This window comes from Toxorhynchites rutilus, chromosome 1 (assembly GCF_029784135.1).
Source record: "Toxorhynchites rutilus septentrionalis strain SRP chromosome 1, ASM2978413v1, whole genome shotgun sequence".
NCBI classification, from domain to species: domain Eukaryota; kingdom Metazoa; phylum Arthropoda; class Insecta; order Diptera; family Culicidae; genus Toxorhynchites; species Toxorhynchites rutilus.
The window spans coordinates 141,062,317-141,086,336 of NC_073744.1; the positions used below are offsets into that span (position 1 = coordinate 141,062,317).

A 24,020-nucleotide genomic window follows, 5' to 3' on the forward strand; every position below is an offset into this window, starting at 1 on the left:
ACATTTTGAGGACATTATGAAACATGTGAAGACATTTCAGTATGAATGTGAATTTTTGAGAGATTTTATTTCCAAAAAAAATTAACTATTAGCCGAAAATATCGTCAAAACAAGTAGGGTTTTTGTCTAAGTGTCATTTGCTCGATTTTTTATCAGTGTCACTTGTTTACTTTTGTTCTTATGGCGGGTTTACATTAGGAAGATCTCTAGCTATAGATGAATTTATTCACGTGAAAATATGTGTAAACGGGTGAGAATAAATATGATACACTTATTCGAGGTATATATAACTTGAATAAATTCAGCATATGTAAACGCTTGTGAATTTCTCACTGGTGAGAAATCACTAAAGTTGGATGCGGTTCTACTTCAGGTGAATAAATTTACCGAGAATATGAATATATTCATTAGAGAAGTTCACGCTAGTGTAAACGGTTGATGCGATTTCTATAAATCTCATCATATTTCTTCACATGAATATATCACTAGTTTAAACCCACCCTTAGTAATCAACAGAGCTTTTTGTCTTGGGTTTTTTTGAACTAGCAATAATCGCACCTCGGATAAACCTTATAACTGGTATTCACTCAATCAACGGTATATCAAGCAATTATTATTTCTAAACTCATAAAATTTAGATCGTAGTTGTGGTATATATTCTTTGTTTACATTTATTGAAATACACTTCAAAACCTCAAGACAAGTTTAATGAGATGCACTATATAAAAATGCCAATTAGAATAAACATTGAATGAGCTTTCAAACTTTGTTCAAAAGTATGTTATGAACTTTAGTATCATATCGAATATGATTGTAAAGACCAAGATGCTGAAACGATAGGTGTTTCGTTCTTGACACTTTTATGACAAGACGTGAGACGAATAGCGAGCCGTAGCTTTCAGATTTATTTACTTTTTGTTTGGATGTGTGGTTATGGTTTCAAATCAATTCGCTGATGAAAATAACTGAAGGAAAAATAAGCATATATATATACGTGAAAAATAGTACACCCTCTTAATCTAATTTATATCTCAAATATCAGTAGTATTGCCACGATGTTTACAAAACCAAAAATTTCAAGGCTCAGGATTCCCCTTGATTAAAACACCCAACGCAACTGGTTACTTTCCTGTAATATATGGCAAATTAGCAACACAAAAGACAACTGATTTGAAAAGTAAACACGAACCTGTAGCAATCATTGTCAACCTCCTTTTGCTCTAGCCTTTATGCAAATCCAATTACTTGTAACAGCCTTTTCCGGATCTTCTGGATCTGGTAATCTCCTTTCCTGTATATTGACAGCATTCTCCTCCTCCCTGAGCGAAATCAGTGGAGCCACAAGCTGCGTTATTTCTTGTCACCATCGCCATAAACTGATAGTACTTTTTTCCCCGCCGATGGTAGCCAAACAGAAGTACATCTTGCTTGGAAAGAAAGGCATTGATTGCACGGCTAGAAGCGAAAAGATATACTAAAAACATCCTTCTGCACCGTTATGATTCGACCGCTTATTGTAGATATCTGAAAAAAATAGAAGCAATTATGAGAAATTGTTATAATAGACATCCAGAAAATTACGTAGCTTCAGTAAAACGCGAGCAGCTATTTTGTCAACGAATGCATTTGTCACCAAAAGATACGATTTGTTTTGTAAACAAATTTGTTTTTCCACGAGCAATGGCCGAACAGCAATTTTGGCATTGCGGTCCACCTATAGTACAACGCCTTCGTAAAGACATTTGAAGACATTTTTTCGTACCGTATGAAGACATTTGAAAAATCACCTGACATCCCTGATTGACCCCTTGGGGATTCATTCGTTCCCAGCTGCTGTCAAAAATCACAACAAATATGTTTTTGTTTTCTACCACACGTGCAATTGTACCGTATAGGAATTTCATGAACGGAAAATAATCATAATGAGCCAAGAAACAAGTGTCGTTGAATTAGATAGCCCGACAATCCAAACTTCCGTCGACGATGAAAATTCGTCGGAAAAACAGATGTCCAAGCGCCAGAAAAAGAAAATGCTCAAGATGCAGCAGTGGGAAATCAAGAAAAAGGAGAAACGACTCAAAGAAAAGGAAAAACTCAAACAACGCAAACTGGAGGCTATAGCGGCCGGTTTGCCGACTAGGAATGGCCCTAGCAGGAAGGAACTAAAACGGAACAAAATTGACTACAGTAAGTCGGATATTTCGGTTGTGGTGGACCTTAGCTTCGACAATATGATGATCGACAAGGATGTGGCGAAGTGCGTGAAACAGTTACTCAGGATTTATACGATGAATCGGCGTTCCGAGAGACCTATTCCCCTGCATTTCACGGGGATCCGAGAAGGCGGATCAGTTGAGATGCATCTGAAGCGAAACGATGGTTACCAACACTGGGATGTGAAGTTCAGCAACGATTCGTTTGCGAATCTCTTCGATAGAGATAAACTTGTTTATCTGTCCAGCGAGTCGGATAATGTGCTGACAGCCTTGGAGAAGGATCATGTTTACGTAATCGGAGGACTGGTAGATCATAATCAGCATAAGGGGCATTGCTACGAATTGGCGAGTAGACTGGGGATCAAACATGCTCGGTTGCCTCTGAGTGAGCATATCGTGATTAAGACTAGGACTATTTTAACTATTAATCAAGGTAAGAACGTTAGTTGACGCATGATCGTTTCATTTGAAATGATTAAATTTTGAATATTTGTTGTAGTTTTCGAAATACTTATGAAGATTCAGCTGGGGAAGCAGTGGCAGGAAACCTTGCTTGAAGTGCTGCCAATGAGGAAAGGGGCAAAACCCAAGGAGTCGAACGAATGTTCAGAGCAACAAAGTTTAGTGGATGAAATGCAACACAACGGACAACAATCACAGTTAGTGAAATAGTTGGCAAGGTGTACCAGCTGAGCTAAGTACCAATTACATGTTGGTATGAGAACAATAAAAAAAACAGATACCTTATTTGTTTTTATCTCAGAAGCAGAACGAAATTTTGATCATCAATCCGTTATGTCCAATGTAAGCTGTCTGTGCGCGTAAAAGTATTCGTGGATCCCAAACCAACCGCCCATCATCTTATTTCAACTCCGATTATCAATTAAGTAGTTAGGGTTTATGTCATCCGATTTGCTTGTTTATTACTTTGGTTTTTAGATGGGACCAACGTGATTTTGTAAAAACCAATGAAGATGGCCATTATTTTCAATGTTCATCAATGGTCAATTAGCTTTGTTTATCCATCTATCCCTTGCGTAAACAAAAGTGAAACTGATCATATATCGCACCAGTCTAGGAAAGGTAAACGAACTGAGACTCCTCATGCCATCGATTTCTGCTGAGATGCTTATTTTCAGCTTTCTTCCTTTGTTTCTACTTCTGAACATTAAAGTTTAATCGCTTCACCTTGAAAAATCTAAAATAAGAAACACCTTTCACAAAGCGTTGGATAGGACCGTTTGAAAATTGTAGAATTTACTACTAATTTTGAGAGAAGTTGTTGGCCAGTGGCTGCCCTCGACGTAGAAGGTTCAGACTAACTTTCGCTTGTTTATCACTTCGGATGATATTTTAGAATACATCGAAATTTTAGAATTAACTTGTGGAAGCACCTATAGAAGGTGGATTCAGAATTCAGTGAGTCTCTAGCAACAATAAACATGTTTAGTCCTATTTTTTGCGATACATTTCAAAATTGTGCCTTGCTGCAATGCTAATTATTATTTCTGGTCGGGACAGCTTGAAATGCATAGTTTGGAATCAAAACGTGAAATTTTAGTTCAGATAATACTTGACATTTTTCAAATATTCAATAGTTTTTTTCAACAAAATTATAGGGTAAATGATCTTGGTTTGTCCAGTCGAAAATATGATCATGGTTTGCCCACTTTTTTGAATGCTCTAATTCAGCGCTCCTGTGTCAAATAAGGCCTTCGAATGTTTCGAAACATATAAATGAAATTGCCTTTTACATGATTTATAGTAGTTTGATAGTATATTTTTACGAAATCACATGTTTTAAAGAATTATAAAATACACCTTCTATATGTGTCAATGCGCCCCTCATTCGAGCTAACTTTTAATCGATCACCAGATGATTATTTGGCACGTATTCAGACCTTTTTTGGATTACAACACTTATAAATATTGTAAACATCATGCTTGCTCACCATTTGTATCGGATTTACATAGCTAAACCATTAAATTAACGCATTTTGATGAACTCGATTCTGATCATGAGTTGTCCAATTCAATAATGTTGTTTTGTCCACATGATTTCTATGGCAACCGCTTACCGCGCTGCAGTTTGTTTATGTTTGTTTATGGTGTGCTTCGCGCATAGCAGAAGTATGGTTTTTCTGTGTTGATTGTGTTGAGGTGAACACTTCTAAAATGCCCAAGAAAAGGCAATATTCTGAAGAAAGCCTAAATTATGAAGGAATCAATATGATGACAGTAAACTCAAGCAATGATAAATGCAACATCTAATTGTGAATTCGAATGTTTTCATTCAAAAATGGAGATTTCTAAAACCGGACAAACCATGATCATTTTTTTGGGCAAACCATGATCATTTTTTTGGGCAAACCATGATCATTTTTTTGGGCAAACCATGATCAGAGGTGGTCAAACCATGATCATAATTCTTCTTTAAGGAAAATCGTTAAAAACCATAAAAATTTGAATAATTTCAACACCTTATGGTAGTATTAGCAACCAGAGACTTGGGGCTTTTCAATAAACCCATGCGTATCGATTATGTGTGATTTTCATGAAGAAAAATCGATTTGCATTTACTAGTTGCGTAAAAACACCCCAAATTGGACAAACCAAGATCATTTACCCTAATTTTCCTTATTGTGTTTTCAATGGATTGATGCAAACGCTACGATTGATCAATGCTTCTTATTTGCAGGATGTGAACTTACCTCCGCTAATCCACCACCTTTCCATTCGATGGAAATCGCACTCTTTGATTAGAAATTTACGAATCCTGAACATGATCCACGATACCACGCCTGCTGTATCCAGGGTATCCAATCACGAGGCTTGGTAGGCATCCCATTGCACCAAGAGATAAATGAAAATAATTAAAAACTGGAGATCTGGAGAATATAAGAAAACGAAGCCTACTTCGATGGTCATTCTTTGTGTGGACACCGACTGGACAACATCGTTGCTGGACGAGCTGGACGGCGAGGGATCGAGTGCCTTTCTCAAGGCAGGAGGGTGGAGGTGGTAGCGCTGGAGTAGAGTAGAGTTTTCAAAGGGCCTTTCTCAAGGCTAGAGTCGAATGAACTGCAAAAGTTTAAAGTCTCTATGATACAATACCTTACCTTACCTTCGATGGTGATTGTATCTGATATAAGATAATATGATGACATAAGGTAAATTAAATGAATGTTTTATTTAACGGGGTATTCTAGTCTGGAAATAAAAAAAAACCGTTATCGTGGACATATTGTCGGATGCTCGGCATAAGCATCAAATTGTCGTACACACAATGAACACATGATGTTGTACTCCGCAAACAACTACAAATAGATTTGGAGTAATGAGTCGTTTCCAAATCTGGACAGAGTAGAGGAGGCAGATCATGCTTTCTATACAATGGAAGCCATCACCCTCATACTTGTTTTCGAACGAATAGAAAACGTTCGAAAGTATGTCCCATTTGTATTCTTGTTTTCGTACGAATCAGATCCATCCATTCGAACTTTCGAAAATTTAACAATTCGAACGAAACGCCTATTCTAGTTTTCGTATGTTAGATCAGGATTGTCGTTTTTCGGATAATACGAGCTCAAGTTGTGTTGGTTCTTATGCTTTATCTACACAGTGCATTCAAAAAGTTCCGGAACTATTTTTTAAAACAAAGAGAAAACGAAATGTTCAAAAGACTAGATATTAGTTTTTACATATAGGCCTTCTCTTTCCACACAAATTTTTGAAGGTTCGTAAAGGTGTCGGAAGGCGCGTTTCAACTGCTTAGCTGGTATGAAGTTCATAATACGCGTCACATTTCGTTGAATGTCTGTAAAATCGTCAAAATGGTCCCCTTTCATAGCGTTCTTTAGCTTGGGAAACAAGGAAAAGTCTGCCAGAGCGAGGTCCAGAGAATAGGGGGAATGGGTGATGACAGTCACTTTTCGTTTGGCTAGAAACTGCGCTACCAAAATCGCATTGTCGGTCGCATTGTCATAAAAAATTGTCAAAAACTATTCTCCAGATCGGTACTGGTCGGGCCGCACTCGCCGTATACGTGGCAATAATCGTTCCAGGACACTTTTTTAGAAGACCACATTCACTGTTTGTTTGGAAAACTAGCTACTTAATCGAGATAGCGGTTCACGGTAGAAACGGCGCCAGTTCTCGATTTTAGCGTGCGGTATTACCGGAACTTTTTGAATGCACTGTGTATAATAGAATGAATTGAGTCATTGAAAATAATTAATATGAGCCATAAAGATCAGTGGCGAAAATATTCACGTTCACGACATTCAAATACGGCGAGTTTCAACCTACCTTGTATTGATAATCTACTGCTCAAGCGAGAGTCGATAAATATGAAACAGCACTATCAATGAACTTGAGTGGGATGAACATCAACATCAACATCAACATGCCATGAATGCCATTTTCATTTTTCATTTGCATCTTCATTTCCGTCATAATGTTCGAAACGTCGAACTTGAAGATCACTGCGTGTTAGTGAGAATCAAAGCGTAAAATTCAACGTCAACCAATTGAGAATGAAACCGATTAATGATAAGGGAAGGCATAAAATTCTTGTTTTGGCGACTTCGGCATTGAAATGTATAGTATAACTCTTTGACTATGTTCTATGAATCTACTCCCGATTGTCCGAAAGCGACACACACTCCCAATCATATGAGCAATGGGTGAAAATAATAGACGGACGGAAAATAAACCTAATCTTGTTTTGATTTCCGGTTCGATGATACTGGCTCTAAATTACCAGTATTGATAGAGAATGCCTTCGATATGGGTATTGGGTGAAAGGGCTTCCAAAGCAAGAGGATGGCAATCGGAATACGAGAAACGACACTTTCATAGTTCGCAAACGCAAAGATCGCAAACCACATGTGTAAATGGCTTGCCAGACTAGCACCATTTGGTCGATTTTTTCCAGAGAGACAATCGTATCCGTAGTCGGTACACTCTTCCCAACTGATTTTCTCTCTTCATTTTGCCTCCAATCCGGGGTCACTAGAACCAGGTTTACGTCCGCTTATTGACACAGATCCTACAGGGAACACTCATTGCCAAACTTGTCAATTATCCGTTTCACACTCCCCTGGCTGATTTTGGTCCTTTTCGTGATTTGATTGTATGGATGTATGTTACACCCAGGGGTTAGACATCAATTGAATATAGGCTACCCAAAATCAAAATAAATATGGTGTCATTTGTTTACCAATAATCATTTGCGAGGATTGAAATCGTTGAAATCACGGAGATAGTAAAAATAAAGAAAAATGCGCTGCTTTATTTCTAACTGCATGAGCGATTTTCATATTTCGGTTTCACATGGAGGTGTTCACATTTAACATGGAGTTGAAAGTTAGCCACTATTCGACTATATAACCGGACCGAGTTGTAAACAACAGTAATTGACAGAACCAAAATGTCAGTGAACCGCAGCAATATTGGGTACACTGGCAGTATGAGGGTACCCCTGGTTACACCCTTCTCGGTGCACTAAGAGCCCCCGCATACTAGTCTTTCTGTCAACCAACATTTTGGTCGGGTCGGCCTTCTGGTGCAAAAACCGACCCAACTGAATCGGCGTAATGCGCGCACATGCATACCTCTCCGTATTGATTAAAAAGCCGACCAAACTATCGGCCGACAAATCAGTCTGCAGTCTGCGGGGGATCTGAATGTACAAAATTTTGCAAACGTAAAAAAGTGCTCTGCTGTAAAGTTTGTGGCAAGTAACCAAAACATTCTGTGAATACCCGTCCAGAAAATATGCACCCGTTTGATAGTAATAACGTATCAAATGTTTGAGATTACTTTTCGATGCACTCCTTAAAATGCGATTCACATACAACATACACGTCACGTTCACGTTCCGTCACGTCACGTTGCGTCAATTATTCTTCCTTGGAATTCCTATTGAAGCATTCACATACACCAGCAACGGCAAGTCGAAGTTCCCGTTGCCGGTGTATGTGAATGTTTGCATAAGAACTGCTTAGTCACATAAGTCACATAAGTTTGCATAAGAACGATAGTCATGTCTTTTCGACATGATGCTATGATCATTATCTCAAAAGTTCCTCCGAGCATGCATGTATCAACCTCTTCATACTGCGCGAATCATTGTAGGCCCCAATGCACCGTCTACGTCACCGCCAGCTCGTTGCACCGGATCTACAGAACATCCGTCGCGCTGATACATTGAATATTGATGGCCAAAAGATCTATACAGCAATGGTTCGAGATGTCTCAAGCAATTTTAAGTTCGCTTTTGCTGACTAAACCCGAGATTTTCGATAAAAATGGGATTATGGACTTGGAGTTGTAAAACCAAAAGTGCCTGAAAAATGTATTCTACCTTTCATTCAATCACTCGAAGGACCAGTGAAATTTCAGCTAGATTTGGCAAACTGCATCCGACACAATCGTGACAACGGAGGGAATTTTAGTTTTTCTTTGTGTTCTTTGTTTGCTCGGTTGGTTCATCTGAGCAATCGCGCGTTGTTCTATTTGTTGTAGACTTCACAAACTTTTTTTTTTCAAATAGTTTATTCATCGGTTGAATGATTCCGAACTCTGAGCGACTACACTTTTTTGAAATTACCTCAATTGCCACAAAAGCACAAGAGGAGTGGTAGGGTGAATCCAGACGCAGTTGGAATGATTAAAATTGGACGGTCCGAAGGATTTGTGAAATTGGTGGTGGTCACAGAGTGAACGGAAAGGTTCTCTGTTGAATCCGTGCGAGACCGAGCAGCGACCGGTTCTCAGTTGTTCTCTCACATTTTTTTACGTCATGGAACCTGGAAATCGAACCCTTAGCCTTTCTGAGGAACTGCCCTCTCTCTGCGAACCACCAAAAAGTATCGATTCACAACTTCACATCGTCAAGCGGCATCTCCCGAGTGAAAACACCGATGGCATTGATGGCACTCGCAGTGGCGTCGACTGGGAGGTGCGGAGGTGGCGGGCCGCCCCGGGTGCACGATTTCAGAGATGCAGAATGAACAGAATTTATATGAAGAAATTGAATAAATATGATTTCCGACGGTGGGGTGGGGGTGAAAATCGACTCTTCCGCCCCGGGCGCAACGCAGACTGTATCTCTGTGTGCAAAGGTTTCTACTTTTCTTACGGAAGGGGTGCAAATCAACTCTTCCGCCCGGGTACAAAAGCTTCACTCGACGCCACTGAGCACTCGTCAAATCGGAGACGATTAACAGTGGCTTGGAAGATGGAGTTATGGTTACCTCAAAAATGCCGGGCAACTCGGTCGAGGAGAAAACCAGTCAAACTGTCTAGCTTCACTTTCGGAATTAACCGTCGTACCATGAAATGTTGCACTCGATACCTGTTCATGGCAGCTTCCTTCATCGGGTCTTCGACTGGAAGTCGTTTGGCCCCACGCGGAAACTTTCTCCGCTTCTTGACCCTTTGATGTACTCGGACCACCCGGAATGGTTTTCGTTCTTGGGATGGATGGTTTCGTTTATCGCCTCCATGATGATTTTGTTGAATTGGTAGCAATGGTGGACGGATAGTTTCTAGATAGCAAGAAGTTGGGGGATGTTTCAAAGGCTACCCAAACGGCTCTTCCGAAGATCCATCTGGTTGTTTCAGAATCTCGCGATATAAGTCATCAACTCTGTGGTTTTGATTCTTAACGATTTAATTGTTGCTTATAGGGCTGTTTGGTATCCCATTCAACGACGTCACCAACAAAGTAGTCTATCGGCTACCAACCGTCAACCATTTCTGCGCATTTTGCTTTGCAAAATGGAGCTGTGGAAGATGAATCTTGTTGTAATGACGGTCGACTGTTACTTCCTCCATCCACACTACAACGTTTATGAAAATGTTCAAATATGTCACCTTTAGTCCTTGTTCGATAAACTATGAGGCAAAATTGGCGACTCGAGGATTGAAATCTTGTTAGTCTCAGTAGCAATCTACTTGAGGTCCTCTCGATAAGCTTTTTGATTCTTTTGAGTTTTTAATATCAAAGACGAAGTTGAGCTGGTCACTAGAATATGGGTGCTCTGATTGATCCAAAAACTTTTCAGCGTTTCCTAATCGCCGTGATTTTGTAGCAGTGTTCACTTGTGTATAATTGTCTTTGAGCAACGCATATGATCAATAACCGATGTTTTGGCAATAAAATTTCGAACAGAGACGTCTGAGCAACTGTTTCCCGTGCCATTAATGTCATCATCTCTCTGGACCTTTTATCATTTATTCAGTATATGGCAGGACGTTGCGTAAATCCCTAAATGAGTGCGCTAATAAGGTTCGGGGCTTTCTTTCGAGTTACATGTTGAACTGGTTACCGCTTACTCAAATTTAGCAATTTTATTTTTATTACGTCACAATAGTCGTTACGGATATAGAGTATAATAAAACATATCACACCTAGTTTATCAATAAATATATTAAGTTGATTCATTCGCAAAAACACGCTTGTCAGCAGCGGTGTGATTTTCCGGAAAATCAATATTTTCAATTGAATTCCTCACAAGTTTTGTATTGTTTAAATGTTCCATTCTATCGAAAATATCAAGATATCTGCTGTCTTGATTACTGAATCGCTCACTTCATCATACCAGCGTTCCAGAATTAATGGCCTCCATGAGCCATTATCGATATTTGATAATTACTGGACTACTACACACACAGTTAAATTCCTTAGTTCTAGGACTAATCGGACTAGTAACTTGCTTTGTTATGATACTTTTTTTGTCGTTCCACCATAGATCATAGACCTGTTTTCAAAGAATCTTTACGTTCTAAAACCATGGGCTGTGCTGTTGTGCCTCGCCATTTCAAAATACGTCAGATAAGTTCAGGTTCAAGTTCAAGCAATAGCTTCACGTTTCTTGAATCCCACTGGAAGCTCTACACGGTCTTACATACTCAGTGTTTGCTTTGCTTCTTGATTGATACTGTGAAATTTATGTACACATATTTACAAGAGGCGATTGCTATTTGGATTTGAGCTAAATTTAGTCCAATTATAGTTCATTTACGCTGTTGATAATTTGGAAGCATGTACTGTGAAAAAAAGAAGTGATCATTAACGAATTAGAGGAAATTTTAGGAAAAATATCATGTTGTTTGAGATGTTACACATGTTACACTGCAGTTCATAAATTCAACTAAATATGTTGAATCGTATTCGTTAAATTCAGCACTGATTTCTCTCGGTTTGGAAAAAAATATAAAATTTCAAAAAAAAAAAAAAAAGCAAAAATAAAACAAATTAAATTGGTAACTGTTCACGTACCACCGGTCCTGGGTCTGAAACAATTCAATTAGAGTTAGAATACGTCTGTAGCAATTCGCAAAATGCTTCGTTCTGCTGCTAGAAACCAAAAGTGATATTAGTGAAAAAAAAAAACTCAAAATGTTCCAAATTCTCCAATCCAAAGCCCATAGAAGAACTTTCCTTCGTCTTATGCATTGTTCAGCTCATCTGGATTCAACATCTCGAAATCACTGGCTTCGTCCTCGTCGGTGGAATCACCAACGTAAGCACGACGACCACTGGTAGTGCTGGCAGACGAAACCGTCATTCGGTTGTTCTTTTGGGTGCCCAAGCCTGGAGCCGGCTGCGATTGACTCATTAAAGAAGCGCTGGTCATGGCCGAGGTGAGGTAACTCAGCACATTACCTGCCAGTACAGTTCCCGCCAGGTTGGCAGCAAACTGACTTGGCTGCGATTGAAAACGTGGTTCTGGCTGTGGCTGAAACGCGGCCAATTGCTGCTGCTGCTGATGGCTTTTCTTCCGACTGCTACCCTTGTCGGGTATGTCGTCAAAGCTCAACCCACGGGAGATGCTATCGTCCGAATCGGAGGAACTGTTGGCATTGAAATGGCTACTCTTGAACTTTATCTCGTCAACGGGATTTTCCCCGGTGGAATTGGTGCCATCTCCGAGCAAGAGCTCGTCGCTGCTGGACTCGCTCGATTGCTCCTCCTCCAACTCCTTAATACTGCTCTGTGGGATTAGGAGATCCGAATAGGTGTCATCGTCATCGTCATTTTCCTCGCCGTCGCCGGATTTACGTTCACTGATGGTGCTATCCGTTTTGTACACCGCACTGACGTCCGCCTCTTCGCCGACCTGCTGCAGGAGTGATGCGTTCGCTTCGTTGACATCGGGAAGAAATTCGTCCACCTCTTGATCCAGCAAGTTTACCGGCAGTGGTGTTGGTACTGTGGGAAGAAACATTGAAAATAGGAGAGAATTAGAGATCTATTAGATTTGTACCGCATTGATAAATTTCTTATAGAAGGATGTTTGCGAAGAGATAATTCTGTCTTCATCTAACTAAATTCATATGTTTCATAGCTAGTGGGAAAATACGTCACTGCTCTACAAAAACAAAAACAGGAAAGCTATACAAATGATTTAATTTATACGATTGTATCACAGAGAAGAAGCTCTCGACGACGAACGACGCCGAAAAACAACATCATTGATTGGGAGAAGGGGGGAGGAGATCGAATTATATACTGAAACAAAAGTGAAAGTTCAAGGGCAGCAACTGGTTAGGATTAGTGTTAGTAGTATGGCATATAACTAGTTCACTCGCCAGTGAATGTATACACCATTTGTATATTCTGGCGAAGGTGCTATGATTCATGCGGTGGCGTTCGCCTTCGTCTTGGGTCGAATTTGGCCATGGGCAATAGATTTTATTTTATTTTATTTCGTTTGAAGTCGGTTTTTCCCTTTATCCCCATGAAACTGGTTCAGCGAATTTGTAGTAAGAACCAATTCTGGTGTGTTACAAAATGAGAAAAGTATTCACGTTTTTAAATCTGGCATCATATGATCACATGGAGTCTTTCCACATTCTCTGTTTAGAATTATGTGCACTGTACACAATATTCACACGTCAATAGTTCCTTCGGAAATTTTTAGATAATCCATCACCATCCGAACGGAGAACTACCGCCAATTTCAGAGAGACTGCAAAATTTCCCACAGAGTTATTTGTGGCTCACGTGTAGCTCATTCTGCCGAGTCTTAAGTGATTTTTCTTCAAATTTTTTAACGCTATTCTGCTTGGAAGTGTATTCTGAACGAAGTTATTTCGAAGTTTTCTCTATTGGAGGGAAAATAATAATCTATAACAATATAGAAATCTCGTGTCACGGTGTTGGTGGTCGAACTCTTCCGAAACGGCTCGACCGATTTTGTTGAAATTATGCACAAAAAACTAGGTAGGCATGAGAATAGGTCGTAAACTATATATGGTATCGCTAGGGTACCGATTACATTTAACCGATTAAGGTAATCCTACGTAGGTAACTTTTTTTTCTCAATAATAATTTTTGTTATTATTTAACTTCAAACCATACATATAACCCCAAATTTTAACCCACTATTTTTCGTCGCAATTTTAGTTTATTCAGTTAATTTAAGATTTTAGTTGTAGAAACAATATTTAAATAATTTAGCCGTCGTTCGTGAATTATTGATATTCTACAAACCACACATGCTCAGATTACAAAATGACAATCACGCTATTGTTATCTATCCCAATAAAACACCAGCTGTAGAAAATGTGTGTAGATTTAATGCGCAAGCGTTACAGGAATCATGACAAGCGACTGCACAGTGACACGAGAAATTGTGATTCGAAGAAAAAAACCATAATCTGCAATTCATCGTTGACACACACCGTTCATTAATGGCAGTATCGTTCCCAACGATCGCCTTCTCAACATAGTATTACTCACGTCATTTTGTTAGTACTTAGTCGAGATTTCTATCCCCCAGTGAAAGACCCTAGCGTGAAGTTAAATCCGATAGAGTTAGAACTACCCGAATGGATTTTAATTTTGCATTCTGTAATCCGTACGACTCAAGTTCAATCATGTTGTGCAAGTGTGGCACCTTGCCACGCAATTCGTTGTAGATGAATTGAGTTCCATGTTCCATTTCTGCGAAGCAAAAATTGTAATGGATCCTTGGGTGGAATGAACACACTTTTAAAACAAATATCATAGATGAAAATGAGATAAACCTCACCGCGGATCATCCGCTCGTGGATAATCGGGGTTCTACTGTATCTTCTATTGTTATAAACGACATAGAATAATAATTTTCATTTAAATTTGAACAATTTAAAATTACGTTCGAGTCTTCCAATCTGTTTCAAACCAATCGGATTCCGGAATATGAATGAATGTTCGATACTGTTACCACCAGCATGGGAGATACAATATGTACAAAGCGTTTTTCTAGAGGTTCACCAACGACACGATCATAATCGTAGGCGGACATTCACGAAGAAATCCTGATAACGGAGATCAGTATTCACAAATATCAACAACGCAGACATTGAAATTTGGTAATACCATCTTAGCTGAGGTATTACCATCATTTGGTAATACCTCAGCCTCAGCTAATGCTCATATAAATGTTGAGTTCTGTGATTGGTAAAGGAAGCAATATGGCTGTGTTTCAAATTTAGAATATCGATGTTAATATTCCTCAATTGAATGACAATGACGAAATAATTCGGTTGCAAATAGATCGGTACATCAGCTCCATTGAAGTTGTCTGACGTATCGTTAGTTTCCCAATTAATCAACCAGCAGGTAAATAAATTTAGCCGTCCATCTTGGAAATGACAAGCGCGTGTTTTCCTGCAACAAGACAGCAAATGAACGAAATGTTTGCTTCCGATTTAGCTTTTAAGAGATCGAACATGTCAGTTACGTTAATGAAATGTTTTGAAACAAGAAACAAAAAAAACTTTCGTTTGAATCGTTTCATTGGCTCTTTTTCAAGGAACACATTCGATTAATTTTATAAAAAGTTTAAACATTCAATCACACTTACGATACATTAGTTATGTGTTTTATTTAACACACAAAATATTCACCAGAAATAATTCATATGGCAGAACAACGTTACACACCGGACACATCCCAGTCCAATTATAATCAAGTTTCGACACATCCCACTCCAATTATTATCAAGTTTTTTTTTGAAAATATAAGTGATATGAGCGAGATTTGCTATGTAGCAAAATCACATTCTCTTAAAATATATTCCGATAGTTCCCAACCGGTGATCCGAGGCATATTGATGACCGCGAGGCCTGACCGGAAAGGCCAGGAGGGCTTTGTCTCAACAAAAGGCACGATTTGAGCCGCCTCTATACTACACAGAAAAACACGAAATATACCACACATAGAAACTCCCATCAAGCGTTCATTCACGGGGACACAAGTGGGGATAAGTCTGCGACAAGTCTCATTGTTCAAAAGTTGAAAAGTTCAAAACGCCAAAATGTATGTTCCGAATTCTCGGCCCCGTCAGGCCAACGCAAAAAGAGCCCAAATAAATATACATACTGGAAGAAAAAGCGCAAAAATGTATCTCTCGAACAAATTTTGACAGAAACAAAACCATCAAAACCGTGAAACATGTGTTCGTGATAGGGATTGCATTACCGTGCCAAAATTTCAATAACCGGTTACTCGGTAATGAAAATTTCATTACCGGTAAAACCGGTAAATCACCGGTAAACAAAATACTTTGAAATGAATCCATTCCATGGCTTTTATTGTTACTAATTAGATAACAAACAAACAAAACATTTAGCAAGTTTTTGCTACTCAGTTTTTTGGCTAAAATAATACTTGAGGACACTAAGGATGTTAATTGTGTCGTCTCCTAATCTAGATCGAATCTTATTAACGAAATTTCCAGAAGCGGAGAAGGCACGTTCAGAGTCCACTGATGTTGGGCGTACAGTACGAAGAGCATCAAATACAATCGTCATGTATTTGCCTCTGATGTTCTCTGCGTCGTAGTAGGAAAACTCTTGTCTGAGGGTCTTCATCAATACGTTTGTAGACGTTGTGTTGGAGCTGGACGTTAAAACCTTTGACTGTTGCAATCGTCGTTCCAGTTTTTCCTTGATGCTCAAATTTTCTGCAGGTTCTGCATCGTCCAGTGGCTTTTCCTCCTGCTGTTTACCAGCTACTGAATCAATACCATCTTGGTCAAATTTCATCAGGTCACGCACAATCTCAAATGCCTGCTTGATCATTGTAGTCCGTGACGTTTGATAGAGAACGCCAAAGTCACCATTAGCTGTGTCACCACCACGAGCAGAATGATTATTCATATATGCGAACAAATCTGCATATACGAAACGTCTTTCTGTAATCCTTTCAATCAGGGCTTCAAGCAGCTGCTTCGAAATTTCTGATGGTTGATCCGATACCTGTTCTAGCATAAATTGCAATCCGACGTCAGCTTCGTAAAGAGTGCAATTCTTCCGGCATAGCAGTTCAACGGCGACCAGAACTGGTTCGAGGGCATCAACCAATTCCTTTATCGCTGTCAGTTCTTGATCGCTGAAGCTTATATTGTGCTTCGTTTTCAGATCGAGTATCGATTTTTGAACTGAAGTTCGGAGGTAGTAGAATCGGCGCAACATTGCCAGAAGACTGTTCCATCTAGTTTTGCAATCAAGGAGCAAACAAATATCCTTCCCGTGGTCCGCGGTGACATGCTTCTGGAGAACTTCGTCGTTTTTAACCGGAGATTTTCTGAAGAGCTTCACCGTTTTTCGTACTTTTTGGATTGTTAGACAGTATTCGGGCTTAATGATACATTCATCGGTTTCCTCACTGTTGATCGCGAAAAAATCGGTGATATCATCATTATCGTCGTCATTTTCTGTGTCCGACCCGTTATAATCGGCAAAATCTGCATTGAACGGAAAATTTATTTATGTTTTATCATTTAATTTATTTTTTACAATTATTACCTGAATACGAAGTTGAATTGGATTTTTGATACAACACGTCTGTGACCGCTAGATGAACGCCATGCGCGAGACAAACTTGATGCGCAGCTGGTATGAGGCTTCCAACTTTTTTCATGACGGACGCCCCATCAGTCGTGACACCCATTATGTCCTTTGTTGTCGATATTCCATATTGGGATGTTTTCTCAGAAAGTAAGGTAACACACCGTTCCGCGTTCATTGAGCCTTCAACACGTTGCAGACCGAGGTTCCAAGTTTTATCGGCCGAATGAGCATTCACGTTCATGTAACGCCGATTTCTAATCGAAGTCCATTCGTCGAAGGTTAGGCTTAATTTTCCCCCGTCCTTTTTGATATTTTCAAACTCTTTCCGATACTCGATGACGACTGTTTCGAAAAATGTCTTGACTCGTTGGCGAATTCCATTGCTGGTTCGAGGAATGTCCGAAAACCCACGAGCTACCAGCCCTTGCCTGATGTCTTCCGAATTGCAAATAGTGCTGAACGGTATTCCATCTTTAGCTGCCAATCTAGCTAGAACAGCATCCAAAGGGCTTGACTTGAAGAAATATCGGATGATACTCCTCTTCTTGGCTTCGGGTCCGGATGTTGATGGAACTTCTTTAGACGGTTCCGGAATGGCAGATGCAGGTCGTTTGTCCAGTAGTATTCCATGTTTCAATCGGAGATGAGCTTTACATCCACTTGTGCTTGAGCCTTCACACTTGATGATTTTATCACACTTGACACATTTTGCAATCCCTCTGTTCTGTTTACCTCGTAAAAAGTACTTCCATACTGAGGTTTCCGACAATCCTGCCTTCACTTTTCCTTCAAAATCCATTTTATCTAACAAAACTTGTTTCGTTCTAACCAAAATCTCGTGCGTGTTAAAAAAAAACAAATGAATGAATTCACAACAATCGATGTTTTTTCGGTATGAAAGCGGTGAGACAGGCACAATGTTGATTCATCATCTCTTTCATTCGTATGCTGCTGGTGATATGTCACGTCAAGCACTCATTCATGTATACAGCGAATGGAAACGATGGAAACGAGAAAGACAGAGAAAGACTTTTGTGCCTCTAGCCATGTTTACATGTAAGTGTCGATATCTTCTCCCGTATGGGTATCGACACTGACGCAGCCGTTGTGTTTTCCCGATCTTATTTAGATTCTCGAGTAAAATTTTAAAGCGGCATAAAGGCAAATATTATTTATGGTGAAAAAATAAAAATTACCGAAATAACCGGTTGTTGATTGTAAAATTACCGGTAATTCGGTAATGAAAAATGGTCCGGTATTACCGGTAAAACCGGTAACGGTAAAACCGGTTAACAATCCCTAGTTCGTGAGGACTCGAAGTTTTTCGAGTAACTCAGGTGGTGAATACTACTGCCGATTGAAAATATTGTCCCTTCTCGTCTCATATTATCTGTATTTGGTACGGACAAACATCCATGCCAAGCTACAAAAGTTGTTCTAACAAAGCTAGAGATTATTCCAGTCCGACAAAACGCACTTCCGGTTTGTCTTCTGGTGTTCTTCATTTATTCTGTCATCTTCAACTTTAAAAAAATTATTGCTATTAGTCAATCAGGAAAGCATCCATTGGGTGATCCAGTCTGAAAGACCTTTGTATTTCGTGTTATCAACAGCAATCGAGTGTGGAATGCTCTGGAGACAACTGTATTGACAGTAGTAACCTGCCTTAGCTTTTCAAGCTTCCCAATCAGTTCGTGGACAAACCTTTCGTGAAAAAGGCACCATAAAGCATATCCGATGGAGCTTCCTGCATTTGACGGAGGTCTAGAAAAAAATGAGACCCATTGGCGTTAACCAGTCAGTCTGAGAGAAGAGATGTTCAAATCTACAGTGGTTAAAACTTCGTTCAATGCCTCAACGTCGCACTTCTTTGAATTTACTCAATACATACTTCACTCAAAGAGTGAGGAACTTCTCAAGATAAAACAAAAGGTCTTCGGACAGCCTCAACTTTAAGCAGGGTATTCAGAAGTTCCTAAATCTGTTTTTTTTGGATTTCGTACACAAACTAAGGCGATCTGGAAATAACAGAAAGGCGGTCTAACAGGCGGTTTGAAAAATAGCAGATTTCAGATAATTCAGAACCGAGGCGGTTTGAAAAATAGCAGATTTCAGATAATTCAGAACCGAGAATCGATTGTATCAAAGTCGGAACAGGCGGTTTGAAAAATAGCAGATTTCAGATAATTCAGAACCGAGAATCGATTGTATCAAAGTCGGATTCCGGATGCAGAGGAGGCATTAGCGGGTGAGCGTCCCAATTTTCGTTCGAGATTATCATTTTTCGCGCTTTTCGTAGCAATACAAATTGGCATATGTGCGAAACTTACTTTAATTGTGATTTATCCGAGTTCACTTGGTGAATTGCTAGATGAAGAGTTACGGTCGTAGCGATGGAGCACAAGGTTTGAGTTCAAATAAGCGTTAGAGCCCCTCTTTGGACGCTTAACAAACATGCAGACGAGGAAATGGCATCCATCCTGAGATTTTCTGTTAACTCCCTCATAACTTCAGAAATGTTGTGTCGAAAGGATTTTTCGATATTTCATCTCGATAATCGATATTTCAACCGCTCCGTAACAATTTGGATAATTCAATATTCTGAAGAAAGCCTAAATTATGAAGGGATCAATATGATGACAGTAAACTCAAGCAATTAGAAATGCAACACTTACTTTTAAATTCGATTTTTATCATTCAAAAATAGTGATTTCTAAAACTGGACAAACCATGATATTTTTTTCGGACAAACCATTATCAGAGGTGGACAAACCATGATCATAATTTCTCTTTGAGGAAAATCGTTAAAAAACATAAATATGTGAATAATTTCAACGCCTTATGGTAGAATTTGAAACTAGAGACTTTTCAGCAAACCTAAACTCGTCTTGATTATATGTGATTTTCATGATGAAAAATCAATTTGCATTTACTAGTTGCGTGAAAACACCCGAAATTGGACAAACCAAGATCATTTACCCTACCACCAGCAAGGAACTGTTTTAGAGAGAGTATCTACGCGCCCATCTGACAACAGAAGAATAATCACCAAAATGTCCTAATACTCAACTTTAAATTCCAGCGTCCGAAAAAAAATACGAAAATCCGTTTTTCTGTTTCATTTTGTAGAGTAGGGTTCAACATTTTTTTTATTTAAAAATGGTAAAAGAATTTGTGTAAAATATGATCTTGGCATGCTTTTCGAAATCGTCGTTGTTCGTCACAAAAACCATAAATTCCTGACGATTTCATTATTAGCATGCAAAGAACTTTTTTCTCCCGAAATCTTTCTTATCAAGGCATATTTTACCTAAGAACTATGCAGATATCATCCGGCAGTTATCGAGTTCACTTGTTCACTTTTATGATCAGGATGAGACGAGATAGCTGACAATGTGGACCTCGAATCATAATCTTTTTGGGGTTATTTGCATTATTTGCATTAATCTTTGATTTAACATACAATTTGTGTACAACTGTACAATCATCTGGAAACGGAACAAGCTCTTTTCGCGATTTCTTTATCCCAGGTTGACAGTATAGGAACCATTTGATGATGGGTAGTTCCGAAGCCGACCTGTTATCTCGTTACATAGTACAATAGTTAAAATAGTGATAAATTTTGGATAATGTCGCCGACTTAATAGAATAAATTCGTCATCGAATAGCGCGTATGGCGAAGGTAATTTTTGTGTACGAAAAGCTTTTTCAGTTGCAACAAAACTTCCTAAATTTAGATAGAATGTTCCAATCAAATGTGACCACCATGAGTTGACGAAATTCAAAACGCATTTCATTTCGTCATTCTCGATCAGAGTGTATCACTGTAACAGGCGCAATATATTGCATGTCTATCACGTGCTTTTATCACATCATTACTGCGTCAGAAGTATACTCACAGTTAATGAGTTCAAAGGCAAACGTAAACAGCACATGGCACATGCTCCCGGCGCAATACTAATATAGTTCGGTTTGGTCACTGTAATGACGCTTATTTGTTGCTTCGCGTATAATTTATTGTTCTATCAAATATGTAGAAGCCGAGTGCATATTTCGAATATTTTCAGAATTTGCTAAAGACAATTTGTTTTGAAGGAAAGACGAAGATTCTGAACACTCGAAAACTCGTGGATACTTTTTTTTTCGGCGTAGAACAACTCGCGGTGAAAAATACAGTGAATTCAATTAACACTTTTTCCATTCGTGCAAGTTGACCTTCCCCATTTACCATCCCAGCTACATCATACGTTTATTTTTGTTTCTATACGATCTGAATCATTTATTTGCAGCAGAGATTCAATGAGAAACGTACAATAATATATCGCACTTTGTTATCGCGCGTGGCCTTAAACATCCTCAACACTCAATGAACCATACTGCGTATAGCACGAGGATAATCATCATGAATGAAGTGCGCCACCCACTCACTCATTGTCAGAGTGGCCTTGATAAGAGACGGGATGCGTAATTGATTGTTTTGAGCTAGCTAACTCCGATAACGGCTATGTGCAAAAATTTTCGCGTTCATACGTCGCAAAAAAAATCCCATTATCAGTTTTTATAATAGCCATGGCCATATGGTTTATTTCTATTATTATTATTCCTGTCATTTTTCGATTATGATGCGTATGAATACTGCATGAGGATCTTTATGAAGTTTGGAAACCTAAAAACATACCTTATAAAACGATTCTTTAAACAATCGTGACAAAGTGTTTAGATTGTATGTGGAATATTGCAGATGCGAATGAACTCTCGGAGTTCAAAACCTCTCTAATTCAATGTCATACCACCATGTGGAACATATTTTTTCGTGGTCTCACTCAACTTATCCATCATGACGGATGAGTTCTAATCTTTATATCCTTTTGATCGATCAAACTTCTTCGGCTTATGACCATACTTCAAAGCATACTCCTAAGATATATGTATTTCTACACTGGATTCAGAACATAAAAGTAACGAACGTGTGCTCAAAACTCAGGGCTCTCAATCGATCATCTTTGTGTGTTATACTACAGTGGTAGACATTCGTTTAGCCGCACCCTATTTTTCCTCAATATTTTTAAAAATAAGTCAATTATTTGTACAGTTTTGCTCATAAAAGACGATTATTGTTTATTTTCATCGAATTCATTCTAAAAAAAAGTATAAATTCACTTTTTGTTTTCTAAGTAATTCAAATATGTGGAATCAGGGTGGACATTCGTTCAGCCGCATCCTAAAATTTCAATAAAAGAAAATTTGGCACTTTCGAGTCCAATCGGTAGCTAATATTTAGTATGTCCACCTCCATTTCGGATCACTTTGAAAACTCGATTTGGCATCGAGTCAGACAGCTTTTAAAGTGTTGCCATATTGATTATAGCTCAACATTCCTGAATTACTGCCTTGAGACTGGAAATGTTGTCAAATTGTCATCCGTTTGCATAGGTTCTCTATGGGATTGCAATCGACTGCCAGCAGGTCATTCAAGAAGCGGAATGTCCTTCTCGGCAAACCATGCCTTCGATTGCTTGGAAACGTGGATCTATGCACAATCCTGCTGAAAAAACGACATCATCGGTAGCGTTATTCTCAATATGGCCAATCAAAACTCCAGTAATTGAAGACACTTTTCGGAGTTCATTCGGGTGAAAATGAAACAAATGAGAAGCTTGCTGTGATAGGAAACGGCTCCCCACACTGTTAAACTTCCGCCCCCAAAGTTTCGCTTCGATCTCACGGCATGCCGTTGACTTAAATTGTACCAATAGTAACTGTAACAGTCCAGACCATCCAAATTGAACTTTTTTCGCCGGAAAATACAACATTTCTCCATTCTAGTTTCCGTTCCATGTATTGCCGGGCGAGAATGAGATGGTTCTGCTTATGGGTGGCGGTCAGTTTCGGCTTCCCTTGAGATTTCTTCCACATGATGTTTGGTGACTCATTCAAGATGCGCGCAATATGCCTCTTCGTTACTGAAACAACCGATTCTGCCTTAATGTATGAGCAGGACATCGTTTCCTGGTTGCTTCGTGTCTTATTCGACCTTTAAGACGCAAAGTAACTTTGGTGTTCCCATTTGTTGGTCGTTATATCACATATTTCTGGCACTATTTAAAGAAATTCCGTACCACTTTCTCAGATAGACCAATTTTTGTTACGATCGAGCCATTAGAAAATTTTTGTTCACTGAATATCTTCATTATTTTCCGCCCCTCTTCTGTCAATAGAATACATTTCGCCATTCTTTTGAATTCTACGTAAATCACTAATATGACCAACTTCTTACGTTGCACATCTAATATTTATCTTGTAAATTGAACATTCTCAAGTATTTTTTCAAAAAACACAGATAAAGGCTTGGTGATTATGCGAAAACTCGATTTTTATGCCCTGCGGCTAAACGTATGTCTCGAGAAAAAACGACGTTTGAATGTTTATATCCACCGATGCCGCCTTGTGTGTGTGTGATTGTGACGCACGTCTTTTCAATAAAAGTGACTTAAATATACTATACTACAGCACTACATACATATCCCGATAAAAAGAACATTCCTAGTTGTTTTGTAAGTGTTTCAAGTTTCTTTTCAAGTGTGGCTAAACGAATGTCTATCAGTGTATCTCCTGCGTCAATACAACAATCATCAAGTCAAGGTGATCCAGCCTCTCACCTTCATCACAAACCGCATTTGCGATATCCAATCAATTACCTACGGATACCAGCAACACCCTTGCTGTAGTCCGTGACGAATTCTGGCCATTGAACGATCGAAGATCTGTTCGTAGCCCCATCTGAAAGTGTCGATTGGTCAGCTACAGGGTGCAAAAGTGATCGCAAACGAAGCCCAGTTCACGGTGAAAACGGAATGAAGTGTACATAAACTTGCATACAATTCATTTCGTTTTCACCGTAAAGTGACGTTCGTGATCAGGCCCCTTATCTACACGGGTATCACGCCTTAC

General features: G+C 39.1%; 2 protein-coding genes across 5 annotated transcripts in view; one reads left to right on the forward strand and one right to left on the reverse strand.

Moving 5' to 3' along the window:
• Positions 1–1,836: 1,836 nt before the first annotated feature.
• Positions 1,837–2,981, forward strand: LOC129761809 (tRNA methyltransferase 10 homolog A). Its single transcript, XM_055759587.1, has 2 exons — positions 1,837–2,649; positions 2,716–2,981. The coding sequence occupies exons 1-2, from the start codon at positions 1,923–1,925 to the stop codon at positions 2,886–2,888; spliced, it is 900 nt and encodes a 299-aa protein (XP_055615562.1). The 5' UTR covers positions 1,837–1,922; the 3' UTR covers positions 2,889–2,981.
• A 7,575-nt stretch (positions 2,982–10,556) lies between these two features.
• Positions 10,557–24,020, reverse strand: part of LOC129778603 (dentin sialophosphoprotein) — a 47,330-nt gene continuing 33,866 nt past the window's right edge. For all 4 annotated transcript variants that reach the window (XM_055785645.1, XM_055785621.1, XM_055785636.1 and 1 more), the window contains exon 4: positions 10,557–12,438. In XM_055785645.1, the coding sequence (XP_055641620.1) occupies positions 11,675–12,438 (764 nt within the window). In that variant the 3' untranslated portion in view covers positions 10,557–11,674. The remainder of the gene's footprint in view (positions 12,439–24,020) is intronic.

Excerpts from the sequence above, each read along its gene's own strand:
- LOC129761809 (XM_055759587.1), top strand. The coding sequence starts at position 1,923 with ATGAGCCAAGAAACAAGTGTCGTTGAATTAGATAGCCCGACAATCCAA. Across the intron at positions 2,650-2,715 it reads TATTTTAACTATTAATCAAG|TTTTCGAAATACTTATGAAG; the intron begins GTAAGAACGTTA and ends TATTTGTTGTAG.